This window comes from Mesocricetus auratus, unplaced genomic scaffold (assembly GCF_017639785.1).
Source record: "Mesocricetus auratus isolate SY011 unplaced genomic scaffold, BCM_Maur_2.0 Super-Scaffold_100008, whole genome shotgun sequence".
In the NCBI taxonomy this organism is placed as follows: Eukaryota; Metazoa; Chordata; class Mammalia; order Rodentia; family Cricetidae; genus Mesocricetus; species Mesocricetus auratus.
The window spans coordinates 57,292,788-57,312,125 of NW_024429192.1; the positions used below are offsets into that span (position 1 = coordinate 57,292,788).

The 19,338-nt window shown below is 46.8% G+C and overlaps 1 protein-coding gene across 4 annotated transcripts in view; it reads right to left on the reverse strand.

Moving 5' to 3' along the window:
• The window catches only part of Heg1 (heart development protein with EGF like domains 1), a 79,433-nt gene that overhangs the window by 39,481 nt on the left and 20,614 nt on the right, over positions 1 to 19,338 (reverse strand). The window contains exons 2-6 of one of the 4 annotated variants that reach the window (XM_040750879.1): positions 17,714 to 17,989; positions 15,368 to 15,667; positions 8,001 to 8,339; positions 6,833 to 7,168; positions 590 to 808 (exon numbers count right to left, since the gene is read on the reverse strand). In XM_040750879.1, coding sequence (XP_040606813.1) covers positions 590 to 808; positions 6,833 to 7,168; positions 8,001 to 8,339; positions 15,368 to 15,667; positions 17,714 to 17,989 — 1,470 coding nt within the window. Of the gene's footprint in view, positions 1 to 589; positions 809 to 6,832; positions 7,169 to 8,000; positions 8,340 to 15,367; positions 15,668 to 17,701; positions 17,990 to 19,338 lie in introns of all 4 variants that reach the window. The other 3 variants (XM_040750878.1, XM_040750880.1, XM_040750881.1) reach the window with 3 other exon arrangements.

Genomic DNA, 19,338 nt, shown 5'->3' on the forward strand with positions numbered 1-19,338 from the left:
CTTCTCCCTGAGCTTAAGTGAGGGAGGTATTGTCTTTGAGAGGAGATTTGTCCTGGGAAGCACTCTCAGTGAGGAGGATACTGGAAGGCTAAAACAGTCAGGGGAGGCTCAGCGTAGGTCCCTCCAGTGAGGAGCAGCGATAGTGACATAAGTGGGAATAACGGAGAAGCGGAGAAGCAGGGAGCCTAAAAACAAGGAGTATTACAAAGCTTTTCCTCGTGCCCTTTTTTAATAAAAGCAAATTGCCATGGAAAAACTCCCAAGATCCTAAACAGTAACTGCCATTATTGAATGGAAAAAGGAAATTGCTCCCAACTTTCCACTCTGTTATGAGGTATTTCTTCCCGGGAGATGGCCTTAACCACAGTTACCACTCTGCTTTATTTTAAACCTCTCAGGCAAAGGTCAACCCTTATACCCCAAGCAAGCACGAGTGTTGGGGGTGGGAGTGCTTCCTGCGGTGGAGAACCCAGAAGGTTCTTTCCCTAATGAGCAGTAAGCTTCTTTTTGGATTGCCAGCCAACATAACCATCCCAGAACTGTGAGGCAATCTACAGACAGCCAGGGAAGGTGGCTGTGGAAAACACACCTCCAAGGGTAGGTGCCCGAGACAGCAGACCCGTGTGCTCTGTCACGTTTCCACGCGGAGTGGGGTGCACTGGGTGGGTCGCAGTGCGTGAGAAGCCGAGGGACCGCAGTGTGCGTTCCCCGCTCTGGGTGAGCATCACAGACGTGTGCAGGGCACGTGCCCTAGAAGTGCTCTCTGGCAGGTCTGAGCTGTCCCTCAGCAGTGTGTCATCTTCTGGAGCTGCAGGAAAGACAGGGCAGGTAAATGCAGGGACAGGATGCTTAGCCTCACATTCTGGACCACTGGAGACCAGAGGCTTCCCTGAGACTCTTTTCCTCCAGACCATAGGGCTGATACCTCTCTGTTCGGGGGTCCTAACTTCACCACAAGGAGTGTTATGCCCCCCAAAGGAGCCAGAATACTGGATTTCTGCTAGGTGATACATTATACCAATCAGAGTTTTATCAGTCAAGTTGGTAGCAAGTTCACCGCCTGGCCTGTGGAGTGTCAGTTACCATGAGTCAGAAAATAGCATGGATGCTGGGCGGTGGTGGTGTATGCCTTTAATTCCAGGCAGAGGCAGGCAGATTATTTACTATGAGTTTGAGGCCAGTCTGGTCTACAAAGTGACTTCTAGGACTGCCAGACTACACAGAGAAACCCTGTCTTGAAACAAACAAACAAAAATACAAAAGAAAGAAAGAAAGAAAGAAAGAAAGAAAGAAAGAAAGAAAGAAAGAAAGAAAGAAAGAAAGGAAGAAAGAAGATTGGCATGGAGGTTGAGGGTGGGTTTAGTTGGTGTTTGTTAATACTTATTTTATATTTATGCACTTATGTGAGGCATGCAGGAGCCACAGCAGGAGTGGAAACTAAAGGGGTTTGTGGAGTCTGTTCTGTCTGTTCTCTCCTTCCCCCACTTGTGTCTGGGGATCAACCTCGTATCATTAAGCTTGATGCCGAGTGCCTTTACCCATGGAGCCATCTTTCCAGCTTTGCTTTTATTTCCATTTATGTATTCATCTATTTATTTGTTTTGTTTTGTTTGAGACAGGTTTTTCCGTGTAGCTTTGGCTGGCTTGGAAGTTTCTCTGAAGACCTAGCTGGCCTCAAACTCACAGAGATCTGCCTGCCTCTGCACCCCCAGTGCTGAGATTAAAGGTATCACCACCAATTCCCAGTCCTGTTTTTATTTTGAATGCATTTGTTCTATTGTATTGGAATAGGGAAGGCACCACATAAATAAATACCCTTTCTCTCCTTTGGAGGGGTATATGTTGTATGCTAAACTTAGAACTGGCTTATATTACTAGATTACCAAGTAAATCCTTTTCAGAAATGATGAACGTAAGTCCAAACTCACGTAGCTATGTACACATACACATAAATAAAATAAATCCTTAAAAACGCTATTTATTTAAATGTTTATGTTTTAATTTTTTTAGTGTGTATGAATGTTTTGCCTACATGTATAAATGTGTACCTTGTGTGTCTGATGCCTGCAGAGGCTAGAAGAGAGCATTGGATTCTCTGGAACTGGAGTTACAGGCAGTTTTGAGCCACCATGTGGATTCTGAAAAGGAACCCAGACCCTCTGAAAGAGCAGCAAGTACCCTTAGCCACTGAGCCATCTCTCCAGGCACTTTAATTTTAGATTATGAGTAACTGAGTGTGGGTTTGTAAACATGAGTGCAGTACCCATGGGGGTCAGAAGAGGGCACCATATCCCCTGGAACCAGACTTAGAGGTGCTGTGAGCCCTTTGGGGTGATGGGAATAGAACTCAGGTCCTCTGTAAGAATGCGCTCAACTGCTGAGTGCCATCTCAGAGGCTCCATTAACAATTCTTAAAATCACCGTGAGGGTTAATAAGTTTGGGTTATAATGTAAGAACTCCTTTGTTTTTCTGTAAATCATCAAAAACACTGGGGATCAAGGCAGTTGACACATTAGAGTGAATTCCTGAACGCTCTCTTGATGCCCAAGAACTCTCTATCCAAAACTCCCTCTTTCATTGAGCAAAAGGACCATACGTCTAACTGGCAGACAGACTACCCTGTCACCAATCACATGACAACTATACAAAGGTCACAACTGACTGCGCTGGCTCCTGAGGGCTCAGTCCCAGGCAGGGCTGTTTGATACAGTTTGAGCCAGACGTTCTGTAATCAAACCTGGACAGACCTTTTCTATCTCGGTTAGAAGGGAGTGCCCAGACTGGTGCCAAGGGGAAGGGCTGTGACTGGTCCAAATCAGTCAGTGACCGGTGCCGAGAGCAAGGCTTGAGTGCTAGGCAAATGGCTGTGACTGGTCTGCACATCTCTTCTTGGGCTACATAAACAGGTTGCTTAGACTCTCTCAATTCTCCTGTGTTGTAACAGAAGACCCCCTAAAAGGCTTCTCCTCTTTTCTTGCTACTTTCAGAAGTACAGAAGAAAGAAGTAGCATAGGCCACAGAGAATGGAGGGTAGCCGGGGTGAAGACAGTGCCAGTGGTAAGGCTACATCTGGACAGCTGACGATCTCAGAGAGACACAGTGCAGGGCCAGGCACACCACCCAGCGTTGCCAGCGGCCACGAGTGCACACACTCACTACTATCCCACAGTCACTGAAGAGGCCCCGTTGGCCTTGGAAACGATCCGTACAGCTTGTGCCTCCATTCAGATTCTCAAGCCCCTGGACCTGGCTTCCTGGTGCACAGATTGAGCACCCCTCTGCAACTGCTGTTTTAGTTTCGGGAAAGTGGGAAGCCTTGGAACTCCTGGCAGTACGCATGGTGAGAGTCATGCATAGCAGCAGACTGCCTGCTGGTCCACCTGTCTGCGGGATCCCACCTGCCAGCCAGGGGGTGCAGATTCCTGCGCCTGAGTATCCTGCACCTGGCACCCTGTTCCTACTAGGTGCCCACGATTGCACCCAGGATCCCCACATATGATCCTGATGGGCAGGCACCTGGAGTAGAGCGGCCACAGCAAGAAGAGAGGCAGACCACACAAGAGCACGAGGCACTAACAGAAGCTGTCAAGAGCCCATGAAGAGGCTCCAAAGGCCCTGGACACCGAATTTCTGGGAAGAGAGTCAAGCCTTCAAGGCTAAGACACTCAGAACCCAGGCTGAGAGCTGTTACAAGGACCATCACCAAGGCTGAGGGTCCTGCACCGGGACTATGACATTAGAGGGTCCCTTTTGTCACTGCTTGATGCTGTCAGACACCGAGAGAAACAAAAGCTGCTAGAGACCAGGTCTGAAGAGCTCTTGCTTCCCCAGCCTTCCTATCCTATCCAGCCTTTGATTGGCAATGAGCACACACACAGCTCCAGAGCAACAGTAAGCCAAACCACAAAGGTGCTGTAAGGCTTTCTGAAGGACTTGGGTGCCGAGTCATCCAGTACAGATGCAAGAGTCCCAACCTCTGAAATAGTTTTGTGAACAAAGAGGAAAAGATATTGGCTGAGAGATCTTTTATACTCTACAAGTGAAACGGGAGTAGGCAAACAATCACATCAGGGTTATAGGTCCAACAGAGTGGCAGATCACAGCCTGAAACAGCTGAGTCTGAACCAAGGAAAGGGCAGACTGAGAGTTATCCAAGACTGGTGTCATAATTAGTCAGTTTTGGGCTGATTCAGAGGCAAAGAGAGAAAGTAGTATACTAATCCATAATGAGGTCATTTCAGGAATGAGTCTATTCCTTATCTAGCTTTAGAAAAGAATTAAAAATTTTATATTATGTGTATATGCATGTGTAAGTATGTGCATATGGGTGCAGGGGCCATGGAGGCCAGAAGAGGGCAGCAGATAGATATTTTGGAGTTGGGGGTTATATAAGGTTGGGAGTTAGGAACCAAATTCAGGTCCTCTGCAAAGGCAGCAAGTACTCTTAATGGTTGAGCCATCTCCTTCCACCCCCTACAGCCCCATCTAGATTTTTATCACCTGAAAGTCTGATCACAATGAAATCATATTTTCTACATGAACCAATGCTACATTACCTGCAGAGAGAAATGTCCTGAGAGATGTAAAAGGGAAAAGCTATGGAACCAAAGATTGTGCTAGGGACACAGCACAGTGTCAGCATGCGTGTTGCCTAGTGTGCACAAGGCCCCGAATTCAAGCCCTGGGAGAAGGAACCTGTGGTCTCATTTTGAGAAGGTAAACATTCTGGGTCTGTAGTGGTGAGGGTGGAAAACTGTATTTCCCAGGCAAGAAATAAAAGACTATGAACATCTTCTCCCTACACATTTGCTCTTTCTGTTTTTCCTTTCTTTTCTTTTTCAAGACAGGGTTTCTCTGTGTAGCCCTGGCTGTCCTATTGCTCTGTAGACCAGGCTGGCCTTGAACTCAGAGATCCACCTGTCTCTGCCTCCTGAGTACTAGATTTAAAAGGCGTGCACCCCCACACTGGGCTCACACGTGTTGGTTCTTTCATGATCAGACACCGTTGCACGTTACAGGTGTAATAATAAGCGGTGATTTACCTTCATCAATGAGGCTTCTCATATGGGGAGTTATTAGCAGCGGTGGGGAGGTAAGAATTTAAGTCTGCCAGAAATGCCTTAAAAAGCATATTTGCTTTCACTAGAACCAACTTTATGCTGATAAAATCACTGGGAACTGTTTCCAAAAATTAATCAAAAATCACCATTTTAAGGAAATAAAACAGCAATAAAAAGCCACAAAACAAAAAGCCAAATATTCTAAAATGTTCATATTAGACTTCACCAAAATTAAAAACTTTCATGCTCCAATAATATCATCATAAAGTGAAAAATGACAGGCTAGAGAGATGGCTCAGCGGTTAAGAGCTCTTCCAGCTCCCACATGGCAGCTCACAACTATGGTAACCTCAGTTCCAGGCCATCTGACACCCTCACATAAACAAATCCAGGCAAAACCCAAATGCACATAAAATAAAAATAAATGCTTTAAAAAAGTAAAAAGTGACAAATCACAGAATGAGAGAAAGTGCCCATAAATGATACAAATCAATAGGGACTAGAGTCCAGAATATACAAAAGCCCTTTGTGCTCAATATGAAAAATGATAGTTTTAATTTTAAACAGTCAAAATATCCAAATTGGCATCTTCAAAGAAGATACACACACAAGAATGACTGTATGAATAGATGTTCATTATTACTAGGATAGTGAACTAGGAAATGCACATTTATGCTACTCTCTACATATGTGTACACACACACACACACACACACACACACACACACACACACATTCACTTTGGAAATAGTTTGAGAGTTTCTCAAAAGTTTTAAAAGGATACTACTAGCCGGGTGGTGGCGGCTCACACCTTTAATCCCAGCACTCAGGATGCGCCAGGCAATAGAGACAGATACCTTGCATCCTAGGAGGTGGATCTCTGAGTTCAAGGCCAGCTTGGCCTATAGAGTGAGATCCAAGACAGCTAGGGCTTCTACACAGAGAAACACTATCTTGAAAAACAACAACAACAACAAGAACAAGATACTACTATATAACATGGTAATTCCAAGACAGCATGTCTCCACATGAAACGTGTCCCCCAACAATCATAGGGACACGATTAATACTAGTGCATCTCTGATGGAATATTATGCAGAAGGACAGATACATGCTTAATGAATCTTGAGGCCATATAAAGTTAAATGCACAGAAGGCATATATATTATTGCTTTCACAGGAATGTCCAGAAGTCCTGTGATTAGGAGGTATTGGGGTTCGGGGCAGGTTATACACCACGGGAGGGTGTGGACACAGAGAGAAGGGGAGGTAGCACCCAAAGCTCCTTAGATGTGGGGCTAGGGGGATGGCTCAGTCAGTAAAGTATTGGCTGTGCAAGCATGAGGACCTGAGTTCAAATCCTTAGCATTCAGTTAAAAATCTGAGCATGGCCAAATGTTCCAAACGAGGAACCTGGAACAGCCTTATTTAATTAGTGAGCCCCAGGCCTAAGTGAGAGACTTGTCCAGAAAATGAAGTGGATAGCTTTTGAGATACACGCCGGAGGCTGACCCACGGCCCCCATGTGCATGCGTGCACTTGCATACCTGCACACATATATGTCCACATACATACACCCTAGAAAAAGAGTCGGTAGAAAAAGAGTCGGGATGTACCAAAAAGGATGGGAAATGTAGGCATATTTGTATTAACCAGCTAAGAGAATGGCCTGGGATCAGTACAATTACTTCCCTCGTGCAGACTTTAGAAGATCATAGAACCAGACACACCCTGAGTCCCTGTGGTATACTTCCACACAGTAAGAACTCACTTGAATGTCCTCGCTGTGGTGCTGAGGAATCCAGACTTTCTGAGGCAGATGTAGATGCAGACTCCGAGTAACTCTTCCCACCCAATCCCGAGCTCCCATCTCGGGGCTGTTGAGCAGTGTGTGCCAACTGAGTCAAACCCCTGCTGCTCCCAGCATCTGGATGCAAAGCCGAGCTTTCGGCTGGATCTGTAGATGTTTTGCTCTCGCCGGGAAACCACTGTCCTGTGCTCTCTCCACCGCCAATGGAGGGGACTGACCTAAACACTGTCTCAGTCAGAGGTGTGGCACTTCCATTTCCTGGTTCTGAGCTGCTGGCAAGCTGGTGTCCTCCAAAGGCTGTAAGATAGGGGTGGGGGTCATTAGTGGACCCAGAAAAGATGCTTACCAACTAAGATGGTGTCCCCTCTAGGGCAAGCTTCCCTCTGCCAAGGGATCTTGGACAGTGTTTATATGGGTCACCCTACAAGCTTCACCATGTTCTAAAATTTTCTACAATTATTGGATGTCAGCAATATAGTAATATTAAAAACAAAAGTTGTGGATAGGAGTCTTGAGAGCAGCATGTACAAATAGTAATTTATAGGCTTGAGTGCTTCTCTCTGTACCTTGAAAAGTAGTTCAAGGGAAGAGTCGTTACATCCAACAAGTTCTATGTGCATAAATACTGTAGGTAGAACATTTCCCTAAAAAACAGCTGCAACACTGATAAACATTCTTCTGCTTTTGATGTATAGTGAAATAAACTATAAGGAGTAAGCTGAGCTATGAATTTGGGAAATATATTTATATCTGACAACTTATTTATAAAGATGATCTATACACAAAATCACTAAAGCCAGCTGTAAGGAGCAGGTCAGGGTCTCACTTTAAAGAGGACGTTATAGAATGGAGATGGACCGAACCATGAGAGCCCCAAGGTTGAAGTCTCCACTCCGCTGAGTAAGCTGTGTCTGCTTTACTGAAGCCCTCCAGGTCTTGTGTTCTCATCTTAGGCATGGCCCTTGTCCACATCCAAAGATAAAAATGCAATTGTATGATACAGCAGAGAAGGATCTGATGTCATCAAGGACACACTTTTCTTCAGAGACTGCAAATGGTCTTGAAGAGACCCCCTAAGAACACCCAACTATATAAAATGCCCACGAGTCAAAAAAGGCAAACTACTTACTGGGGGAATCACTTTGCCAGTGTATTGATGGAAGTCCAAGTCCGTTTTCTGTAGATGGCTCAATGCCTTCTCCATCTGCCATACTCCCAGTTAGTCTGCTGTTTGTCCTTGAGTCAACCACAGAAGGTGAAGAATGGACTGAGGCTGAAGTTATGGCAACTCTGGAATGCTCAGAGAAACTCTCTGTCTCGTTTATAGGCTCCGCACTGACAGTCAAAGACCGGAGCATTCTTGGAACACCATTAGTGAACGTGTTGGTGACGTGTGTACTCTTTGTCTGGGTGACTGATGGGCTTTGGAGATCAGTGGAGTTGTTAACATTCTTTATACTTCCAGAAGCTAAAACAGAAGAAAATATGCTTCAAAACTACTTGAAAGGCTAAGGAAATCAGGGTTCTATCTAGGTACAAACATACTTATTACATTTGATATGTGTGTCTGAATGCCATGGATATGAAAAAAAGCAGACACTTGTAACATGTTAATACATGCAAGTGCAACTAGGAGACCCTCCTTCATTTTCTCCTCACCAGTTCTAAGTCTCCCAGAGCTGGCTAGAGACACAGTCAGATCACTCAACCATGCACAAACTTAGCTTTCTATGCAAGCTAAAAGGAAGACAGGAGAAACCTAGACAAAGAAATAATCTGTCTTGTTTTCCATAGAGGAACTGCATTCCACAGTGTAAGAATTCCATAACATAGGCCACTGCGATAAGGCTGCTGCTGCTGGTTTGCACTGTAACCCTTTTGTTCAAATGCTCTCTTAGATTAAAATCCAGTCCATACTGTGAACCAAGTTTGAGCCAGTTGAGGGTGCGTAGTCGCTCTGTCAGCACTGGGGCTCTGTAGAACACAGCCAAGACACAGCCTAGGACAACAGGTTCCAACATGGTCACCACCAAAGCCTCTTTATTAGTCCCGTTTTTGTTTGTTTGTTTTGTCTTTTTTGTTTTTCGAGACAGGGTTTCTCTGTGTAGCTTTGGAGCCTGTCCTGGCACTCACTCTGTAGACCAAGCTGGCCTCGATCTCACAGAGATCCGCTTGCCTCTGCCTCTCAAGTGCTGGGATTAAAGACGTGCGCCACCAACGCCCAGCTTCTTTATTAGTCCTTAAATGTGGCCACCAAAAGCTTGTGCTTTGAAAAGCCATTCAACTATACTCATTAACAGAACTACTAACCAATAGGAGAATGTTTTATTGCCCCAGTGATTTTACTTAATTTCACCTAGATGCAGACAGACTTCATTACTGTAGTTACTTCATCTCACTAAGCTTTAGAGAGATGTCTTCAAATCAGTGTTGCACTGCAGCAGACACTCTAGGAGAACATAGACTCTAGGCTGGGAACACTTTGATTCTGATCAATGAAACAGGTGGCTGCCCTCGGAGAGCTGTCAGAGCCTCAAGGACTCAGTATGTACTGTTGGCCAGAACATATGGTCTGCTCCTCCTCATGGATGTCTGATTGAGAGCTTCCCTCCACAAGGACACTTTCCAGAGGTACTTAAGACCTGACCTCCAGAAGGTGCCTCAAAGCCCCAAACCAAGGGGCTGATGTTGCAGCTCACCTAGCATGCATGAGGCCCTGAGTTCAAACCCCGGCTCCACAAGATTTCCTTATTGAATAAGGCAAGAACTAGGTGCAGGAAAGCCTGGGGGGCAAAACGATGGGGCAAGGGAAGAAGGCACTTTGTTTTCTTTTCCACCTGAAGCCATCAGCAGTAAAGAGCTGTGTGGACCTATATACACCATGGCAGCTTCCACTGTCAATCATGGCTCCAAAAAGGGAAAGAAGGAAGCTGCCATTATAAATTGTTCTCTGAAGACCATTCTTACGTGCAGTCGTGGCCAAAAACACCAATAGACTTTAGACATAGTCAGAGAGAAAGTACAGGAAAGGAAGGGTTCCGTATGTTCTCCTGCAAAACCATGGACCCTCTGACACCAGGAGCACAGCCTGCAGCTCTGGTTACTGGGCTGTCATTGAAACAGGCGAAGGCGCAGGCACAGACTATCCACACAGACTAGGGACTAGAAAGATGTGGGTGCAAAGGCATCCAGCCGTTGCAACACAAACAAACAAAAGCCGCTTTTATATAAGAAAGATGTGATATAGATATGGATATATCCCATAAATGGTCTCCTAGTTACTTTAAAACCATTTTTATTTCTAATCAATTGTCGTATGTTATTTGTTCACTATTCCCATTAGAACACAGTGGTGGGGGACAGAGAAGACTTGGCCATTAGGAGTGTGCACTGCTCCTTCAGGGGGCCTGAGTTTAGTTTGCAGCACTCACAGCCTCTTCTGGCCTGAGGGCACCTTTACTCATGCGCATACATACACGCCCCCAACACACACACATATACATGCAATTACGGATAAAACCATAAAAACACCCCCCCCCCCCGCACACACTGTGATGATCACACTGGATTCAGCTTGTAAAGCCCTGGCCTGCCCATTTTGGTAGTTTTGGCAAATAAATGGCCACAGGAATACAACCACAAAGTTCACAAACATTGAGTCACAAAGGAAAACAGCCCCTTTCCCCGGAACCCCTAAGGGCTGTGCAGCACACGGCCATCGCATCTCACAGCTCTAACAAGCTACCATGCGTGGTTGGACACGACAGCACGGGCTGTAGTCTTGGGAGGCTGAGGCAGGAAGATCATGAGCTGGAAGCCAGTTTGGTCTACACAGCAAGATCCAGGCCCATATCCACTACAGAATAAGACCCAGTCTCAAAACTCAGCCCAACAGTGGCTGGAGAGATGGCTCAGCAGTTAAGAGCACTGTCTGTTCTTCCTGGGGACCGGGGTTCAATTCCCAGTATCCATATGGCAGCTTACACCTGTCTGTAACTCCAGCTCCAGGGCCTCTGACGCCCTCTCACAGGCATACATGCAGGCAAAACATCAATGAACATGAAGAAGGAGGAGGAGGAGGAGGAGGAGGAGGAGGAGGAGGAGGAGGAGGAGGAGGAGGAGGAGGAGGAGGAGGAGGAGGAGAGAGGAGGAGGAGGAGGAGGAGGAGAGAGGAGAGGAGGAGGAAGAGGAGGAGGAGGAGGAGGAGGAGGAGGAGGAGGAGGAGGAGGAGGAGAAGAAGAAGAAGAAGAAAAACCAAGTAAACTGAACAAAACAGCTACCCTGAAGTGAGCAGTTGTAATGCTTTAGTAATTGTGCTAAGTGCCTTATATACACATCTCACAGTCCTCACAGTAAATACTTCTGCAAAGCAGTGCCTCGAATGAAAAGGGAATGCTTGTCTAAGTGGCTCATAGGTGTGATCCCACAGGGCATCTGCTGCATAAGCTAGGAAGAAACACACTACACTTCTAATCAGCGAGCCGGCACTTGTGATCATTCTTAGGTGGCCATTCAAAAAGGGGAAATCTTCTGAGTTTGAACCAGAAAAGGCAAAAAGGAAAAAGGAAGGGGGAAGGAGAGGAGGGAGGAAGGAAAACCCAGCCAGTGAGATAGCTCAGCAAGTAAAGACACTTGCCATCAAACATGACCAGAGGTCAGTCCCTGTGCCCTACACGATGGAAAGAGAAGGGCTGTCTCCCGCAAGTGGTTCTCTGGCCCCAACACTCCCCTGCACAAAACAGACAAACAACAAATCTAATAAAAACATTAAATAAAATGCAAAAACTGGAATACCACCCACCGGGACAAGGCCTGGGCTAAGTTCCTAGTCTCTGTAACAGACTGTGGAGAGAACATCTGTTCACCTGGTATGGGCAGGTGTCACTCTCCAGCCAAAGGACAAGACCCCAGAGCCACAGGTACCATCCATCACATTGCTCACCCTTGACTGCTACCCAGAACTTCCCAGAAGCATAGCCGAGGCAGCTGATGTCAGAACAAGACAGACTAAATCCACAATGTTTCACATTACTAATGTCTTCTCCCTTCACAAAGTGAAGTCACCACAAAGCAATTTACCTGGACCACATCATCTCCACTACCCACAGAAAACTTCCATGAGTCAAGACCCATTATTACGGCCCGGCTCTTACCGAGGCTCTGCAAATGTCACCTTCAAAGAACATTAGCGCAGTTCTCACAAACCGGCAATTGGAAGCATTCCTTACATAAATATTCCTCTTGGAATCGCTTGCTGCCCTGAAACACTCATGCCTATGGATTAAACTGGATGCTTACTTTGTCCGACAACAATCGCACACTCCACCCAGCTTCCCTTTGTGCCCCCATTTCCAGGAAGCTCACACTAAATTTAGTGCTCAATTGTGGTCGCTCCACACAATTCAACATACACATTTCTGCCTTCAGAAGGGCTTCCTCCCCTCCTCCCCCCTGCCATGTGTTGCTCTGCAGACAGCCCCACCCCCACTCGTGATCAAACAGCAGTGCATGATCATCAAAGAGACTGTGGAAAGTCTAGAAGGGCCAAAGCTGGAGAGGGCGGAGAGCAGTGCCTTCTGGGCTTTTTTGTAACCCTGTCTCATCTTCCTGGGCCTGCTTTGGTGCTCAAAGATACAGTTTCTATTCAGAAACATGGATTAACTCCTGGCTGTCCAGGGTGTGGAAGAGGCTGTAGTGAACAGTGTGTGCTGTAGTTTGTGTTCTGTTGCTATAATAAAATAAAACACTAGCCAAAAGCAAATTGGGAAAGAAACAGTTCAGTTTATTTTAAACTTCTATGTAAAAGTTCGTTATTGAGGCTAGAACTGAAATAGATCTGTGGAGGGGTGCTGCTCCCTGGCTTGCCCCTCATGGCTGGTTCAGCCTGCTTTCTTATAGAACCCAGGACCACCTGTCCAGGGATGGCACCACCCACAATGGGTTGGTCCCTTCTACATCAATCATTAAAAAATATGCCCCACTGATTTGCCCACAGGCCAATCTGATGGAGGCATTTTCTCAGTTGAGGTTCCTCCTCCAAGATAACCCTAGTTTGTGCCAAGTTGACAAAAAACGCAACCAGCACCACATGCTTGTGTAGCTAGGTGGCACTACAGGAGGTCCAGATGATAGACTGAGTGTGTATGGACCACCAAATGCTGCCACCTTTCAGATCATCTGATTCTTTGCCGTGATGCCCTTAGCTTGTCACCTGTGTGCACATCCTGTGAGGGTTATCACTAGCCTGCTTTGTCTGAGTACTGGGCTTTTCCCTGGGTCACATTGCTAGAAAAGCCCCCCCCCCGCCCCCCGCCACTCCATTGCTTGTCTTCGTTCATTGAACTGACCAGCCAGGCAGGCTGACTCCAAGTCTGCCTTGAAAACCTCAAGATTTCCATTCAGTAGAAGGAGAGGTATACAGATTTCCATTCAGTAGAAGGAGAGGTATACAGATTTCCATTCAGTAGAAGGAGAGGTATACAGATTTCCATTCAGTAGAAGGAGAGGTATACAGAGCAGGCTTGGCAGGCTGGGAGGGGTCAGGCTAACTCTGAAGGCAGAGCAGAAGTTCTAGTAAAGTTGGAAATGTAGATACACCACAGAACTAGGTTTTAATGTGTATTAGCAATATTAAAGGACCTTCACCAGAATCACAGTGGAGATTCCTCGGAAACGCCTCTTTTCCTTTAATTTAGCAAAGCTAGTTATAAATCACCAAGCCACAGAACTCAGGCTGCACAGGATCATAGCTCTTGTCTAATCCAACTAAAGCTTATGAATAATCTTTTTAAAAAGATTTATCTTTTGTTTATGCGGGTGTGTGTGTTTGTATGAATGTACCTGTGGACGTTCAGAAGAGGACATCGGATCCTCTGGACCTGGAGTTACACACAGCTGTAACTTCAGTGCCACCCGATGTGAGAGCTAAGGAACCAAGCCTCCTGGGTTCTCTGGAAGAGCAGGAAGGACTCTTAGCCACTAAGCCATCTCTCCAGGCCACTTACGAATAATCTTTAAAAGTTGTCTCCTGCAAACATGAACCATGAATTCTGTCCACACCCGACATTCGGGAGCTGCATACCAAGCCCATGCAAGAAGACTGGCCCTTTAAACGGGTATTCCGGAGAAGACGTCTGGGCTCAGTTTTTCCTCTGATGACATACACCCAAACTCCCAGTCTTGTAGAACACTTTAAGAAACCTCTGATTTCATGGTTGGGAAAGCGGCACATAAATCCCCACCTCAAGCTGGAGCGCTACTGATAGATGACGGTTGCTTGAGGAAGGAGGGTCAGCTTTCTTTCAGAGGTGTGGTCCCTGGTAGGCTGACTATGCTCCAATGGATAGGCGCACACACACACGCATTTACGGACAGCAAGCCTTGATCCATAGGGAAGGAAGGAAGGATGGATGGATGGATGGACGGACGGACGGATGGAAAGAGGGAGGAGGGAGAGAGGGAGAGAGGGAGGGGGGAGGGAGAACTCCTCTAGGAGGCATCTGAAGGAGTTGGGTGGTGATTATAGGAGGGATGTAGACAAAAAAAATATACTGTACACATGCATGGAATTCTCAAAGAATAAGTAAAATGCTATGTTTATTTTAAAAAATAAAAACAAAACTTAAAAGGATTTGAAAGTGCAAATCCTGCCACTCTGTCTTGCTTCCCACAGCCCAAGGCTTAAAACAACGTGAAGAGCATGCAGACGGGCGGTTTGCAGCATCTCTTAGACTCCTGGCCGGATGAGCCTCCTGGGGGGATCTGGGCACAGGCGCCCGGTTCTTAGCTACTGAACACTGTTCTAGAAGTATCCGCAAGAGGATGAACTGCAATGACAAGGGGGTGGCATATAGCTCTAGAAGGATGAAGAAATGCTGTGGAACAGAACAGCTTGGGTGAGGCTGGTGCATAGGAAGCAGCGTGGCAGAATTGGACAGGGCAGTTTTCTATAGCCACAGGGCCTAACCAAAGCCACGCAGACACCTGTACTGTGCAGGCTGTTTCTTTCGAAACAATGCCAGGAAAAAAATTACGAGCCTGTTTTCTCTGCCATTAAAGAAATTGCCTTTGCAAAAATAAACAAACAAAGCTCAAGCTGCTAATAGAAAGGTATAATGGTGTCTGGCTCACATTTCATTCAAGCACCCTGGCACATGCTCTCTCTCTCCCATAAGCATGCAATGGTCACACTTAATCTTTGTTGTACGTGTGTATAGAGGAGGGCAGGAAAAGAAAAGGGGGGGAGACAGGAGGTGGGGGGGGCACAGCAGCCACCAGACTGGCTGATATTTTCTTCCATACACAGTTGAAACATATTTTGAGCACTAACCTCAATATTGAGATAGACTGCACAGACTGTACTCCCATCCAAAGCACTTGGCGTGGAAGGAATGGCGTTTAAATCTTCCTTTGCTTCCCCTCTTAGCCATCTAGTTATACACATCATTTTGGGGTTATTTTGAAGTAGGAGGGGTGAACCGGGACAGGCGTACTCACACGAGGGATGGTCTGAGGGAGGTGGTCGACTCTGGGTCCAAGAGAATTGCTGCCTGGAGGGCTCCTGGCCTGATGGATTTCTCTTCTGGGAGAACATGGTTGAATCCCCAAGTTCCACAGCAGGGAGGGAGGCTTGGCTGGAAACCCAAGTGCCAGCCACTTGTGTGTGCAAGGTCCCTTCTTCTGGGCCCTCCCTCACCCTCTCCTGGAAGCCCGGGAATATTCCACTCTGCGTTTGAGAAGATGTGACTCTTCCTTCTGACCTGGGACTGCTGGGTGACTGTGGAAGGCTCTCCAAGGCTGAAAACCAGACAACAATTAAAATCCCACCAGTGGGCTTCCAAATATCTCATTATCTCTAGTGGGACCAACTTTGGCCTCCATGAAACACACAGCTGTGAGGAAAAGGCAGGAAGAATCGTTCCATCTAAGAAAACTGAACTGCAAGAGAAATCACCAGCCCAAGAACATCTTCTGACCTCGCCAATGGCCCTCCCTCAGGGGAGGAACTATCAGCAAGGAAGCACTCTGATGCCAAGCCTTGGAAAATCTAGAATTAGAGATTAGTGCTGGACTATGAAGACTTATCCTGACCTTCTGCAAGGGGTCCCAGAATGTCCCAGAATTCAGTGTACGCAGAATTCCCAAACCAGAGAGTATCACATGCCAGACTACTAAGCTCTGCGACCTAATTCATAGACAGGACACAGAATACCTTCATACATTTCCCTTACAGAACTGAGTGCCCCCAGACAGACCTGTCACAAGGGTATGAACCCTTCGATGGCTTCAGCCTCTACTTTGAGGTCCTTGCCAACTATCAACCTTCCTTCTGTTGATATGAATTTTGTTTTGTTTTGTTTTTGGAGATGGGGTCTCACTATGTTGCTCTGGCTGACCTGGAACCCACTATGTAGGCTAGGCTGGCTGGCCTTGAACTCACTTTTTTAATTTTAATTTTTGAGGTAGGGGGTCTCAAGAACATAGACTGGTCTCAAACTCAAGGATGATTTTAACTTTTTAAAAGATATATTTTTAGGTGTGTGTGTGCCTATGGTAGCTAGAACGGCACCCACTCCCCCAGAGCCAGAGTACCAGTGGCTGTGAGCCGTCCAATGTGGGTGCTGTAAAGTTACGTCTGGAAGAGAAATGATTTTAGCAGCTGAGCCATCTCTCCAACCCAAGCTTAAACTTCTGATCCTCCTGCCTCCACCTTCTGAATGCTGGGATTACACATGTGGTTTATATGGTGCCAGGGACCGAATCCAGGGCTTTGTGCCTGTTTGGGGAGGTCCCAGCCCCTCCCGTGTTCAGACTCTACTGAGCCACTCTTTAGCACCTTCACCTGGTTAACGCCTGCGCCTAGATGTCTACCTGGATGGTCCAGCTCACTTCAGGTCCCCTTTACTCCCATATTAGACATCTTTTAGGCTGGCTGCCAGATGGCTCCTCTCTCAAATTGTCTTAGCACTATCACTCCGTCATGCAAAACCCTTCAGTGAGTGAGTCTTCCCACCACACCAAGTAGAAACTGCCTAGTTAGCAAAATATCCCATCATTGTCCCTACCCTCTCCATAGAGCTAGCTGTCCTGCCCACTGCCCTGTGACTCTCCGGGGAGGACTTGAGCCCTGATGCCACACTTGTTTTTCTCTCCCTCTCTCTTCATTCCAGAGCTGTGGTGCCCACTCACTCAACACACAGGCTTCAGCTCTCCTCACTTGGGAACCTGCCGCCTGCTTTCCACATACCGGGTTAATTAGTCTCTGAGCTTCGGTTTCCGAAACCTTAAAGCGAGAACAACGCGCCCTCAGCGGGCTGCTGGAAGGCTAGTGAGAGCAGGCCTGTTGCTATGTAGGTGTGTGCCTAATTAGCCCTACTTTTCTTTGTCTTCGTTCTTAGGTTGAGCCATATTCTCAGAACCGCTGCCTCTTTTTGAAGCCCTTCGTTGGAAATACTAAGTTACCAACTGTGCAGACAGGAGGTGCATAGAACCAGTCAAACCCCATTGGCACAAACAAAGCCCAGCTGTCCTTCCCAACCCCGGGGACATGTGACTACATGGCAGGAGCGTGGGAGCAGGGAGGCGGCATGGATTTAGACTGCCACGGAGCATAGATGTCAAAGGACACACCAGGGTGCTCAGCAAATCTGCATCTTCCTCTGGTCTGACTTCACAAGCATGGCTCTGAGGAAGACTTGCCTGATCTACCCCAATGCAGACCCCCCTAAATGGGCACAGTTGCTCTGGATGTGGGGGTGGGGTGGGAAGGGGGCAGACAGTTTGTTTTCTAGGACAGGGCGTATGTAAATGAACATCGTGACACACACTCACACGAGGAGCTACCGTGGGCGGTCAGGGCGGTGGTGATCTCAGTTGAGTGTCCAGTCTGCAGAACAGTGGTGTTTGCTCTGCTGGAAGACGTGTTCTTCCCCTCAACACTTGTCTCACGTATGAAAGAGGGGTTTTCTGGGGCTCCTGAAGAACTGCGGCTCATCCTGGCAGTCTGAGCTGTCACTCCCTTTCTGGAACCTGAATGGTCCTCTTGACTTGGATAAAAGGGGGTATTTCCTATGTGGGGTTCAGTGTTGTTGCTTTCTGTCCAGTGGCTCCTTGCAGTGGCTGCAATAACAAGGAAATGCACCAATGAGCACTGGATGGCTTCTGAAAAGTAAACATGAAGAGACTTAGCACCCTGAATGGAACTTTGGAGGTCACTGCCAACTTCATGCCGTCTTAAAAACTCCATTTCAGGGGGCTGGGGTGATGACTCCGCAGTTAAAAGCACTTGTTGCTCTTGCACAGAGTACTGGAGTCCACCCCAGCTTCCATGAGGAGGGTCTCACAAATCCTAGCTCTCTCGCTTCAGGGACTCTGGCGCCCTCTTCTGGACTCTGAGGGCACCTGCACACACATGCATTGCATGTACACACATACTAATAGAAAAATTAAATCTTTATAATCCCCATTTTTATTTTCCTGATTTAAGAATATGTCTCTTTGTGCTCAGGATTGGAGCCTGTGGAACCATGGAAAATTCTCAGTGGGGAGTGAATGAAGTCATTTCTATCTTTATAAGCCAAGGCAAAAATGTCACACCATCTGATAAGCAGAGACCACAGGCAGGCAGAACTATCATTTGTATCTAAATATAACAAACAAGCAAAAAGAACAAGTTATCTTTTAGATTAGTACTGCCCACAGGATTAAGTGAGAGAAAGCCACAATTTGTACAATTAACTTTGGTAGCCACTTTAAAACATTATATATATCATATTTAAAATATCATTTTAATATGAACTTGATATAAGAAGTATCAAGATGGTAATTACATTTTGTAGTAGACCTTTAATATTTTACTGCCCCCTCTTCACGTGTGTGCGTGTTTTGCCTGCACGTGTGTCTGTATATCATTTTCACATCTGGTGCTCCTGGAGGCCAGAAGAAGGCATAGGATCCCCTGAGACCAGAGTTACAGATGGTTTTGAGCTGCCATGTGGGTGCTGGGAATCAAACTCAGGTCCCCTGGAAGAGCGATCAGTGCTCATAACCACTGAGCCAAACGTCTAGCCCCTTACCGGCCATGTTTCAAGAGTTCAGTAACTCTTGAAGGGGCGTGGCTACGGCTACACTGCAGTGGCCAATGGCTCATTTATTTGAGGTGGGTTGGGTGGAGATTCTGAAAGCTTTCTAAGGGAGTTAGTTATTTCCTCTGCCAGTTCCTTGAGAATTACCTACCGTTCATGCCCTGATTCTCTTTCCTGGAGGTGGTAATTAACAGAGGCCTTCTGGAGGAGAGGGAAGTCACCAGGGCACATGGGCTCCTCTGGGGGCCCAGCCTGCCAGGCAAGGCCCATAGTAAGCTGCAAGTTGGCTGAGGGAGGGTATTGCCAGAGGCAGGCACACAGTCCCCAAGATTATGAATGGCAGTGACCCACAGGTTATGCTCACCCTTTTGATTAATTGGGCAC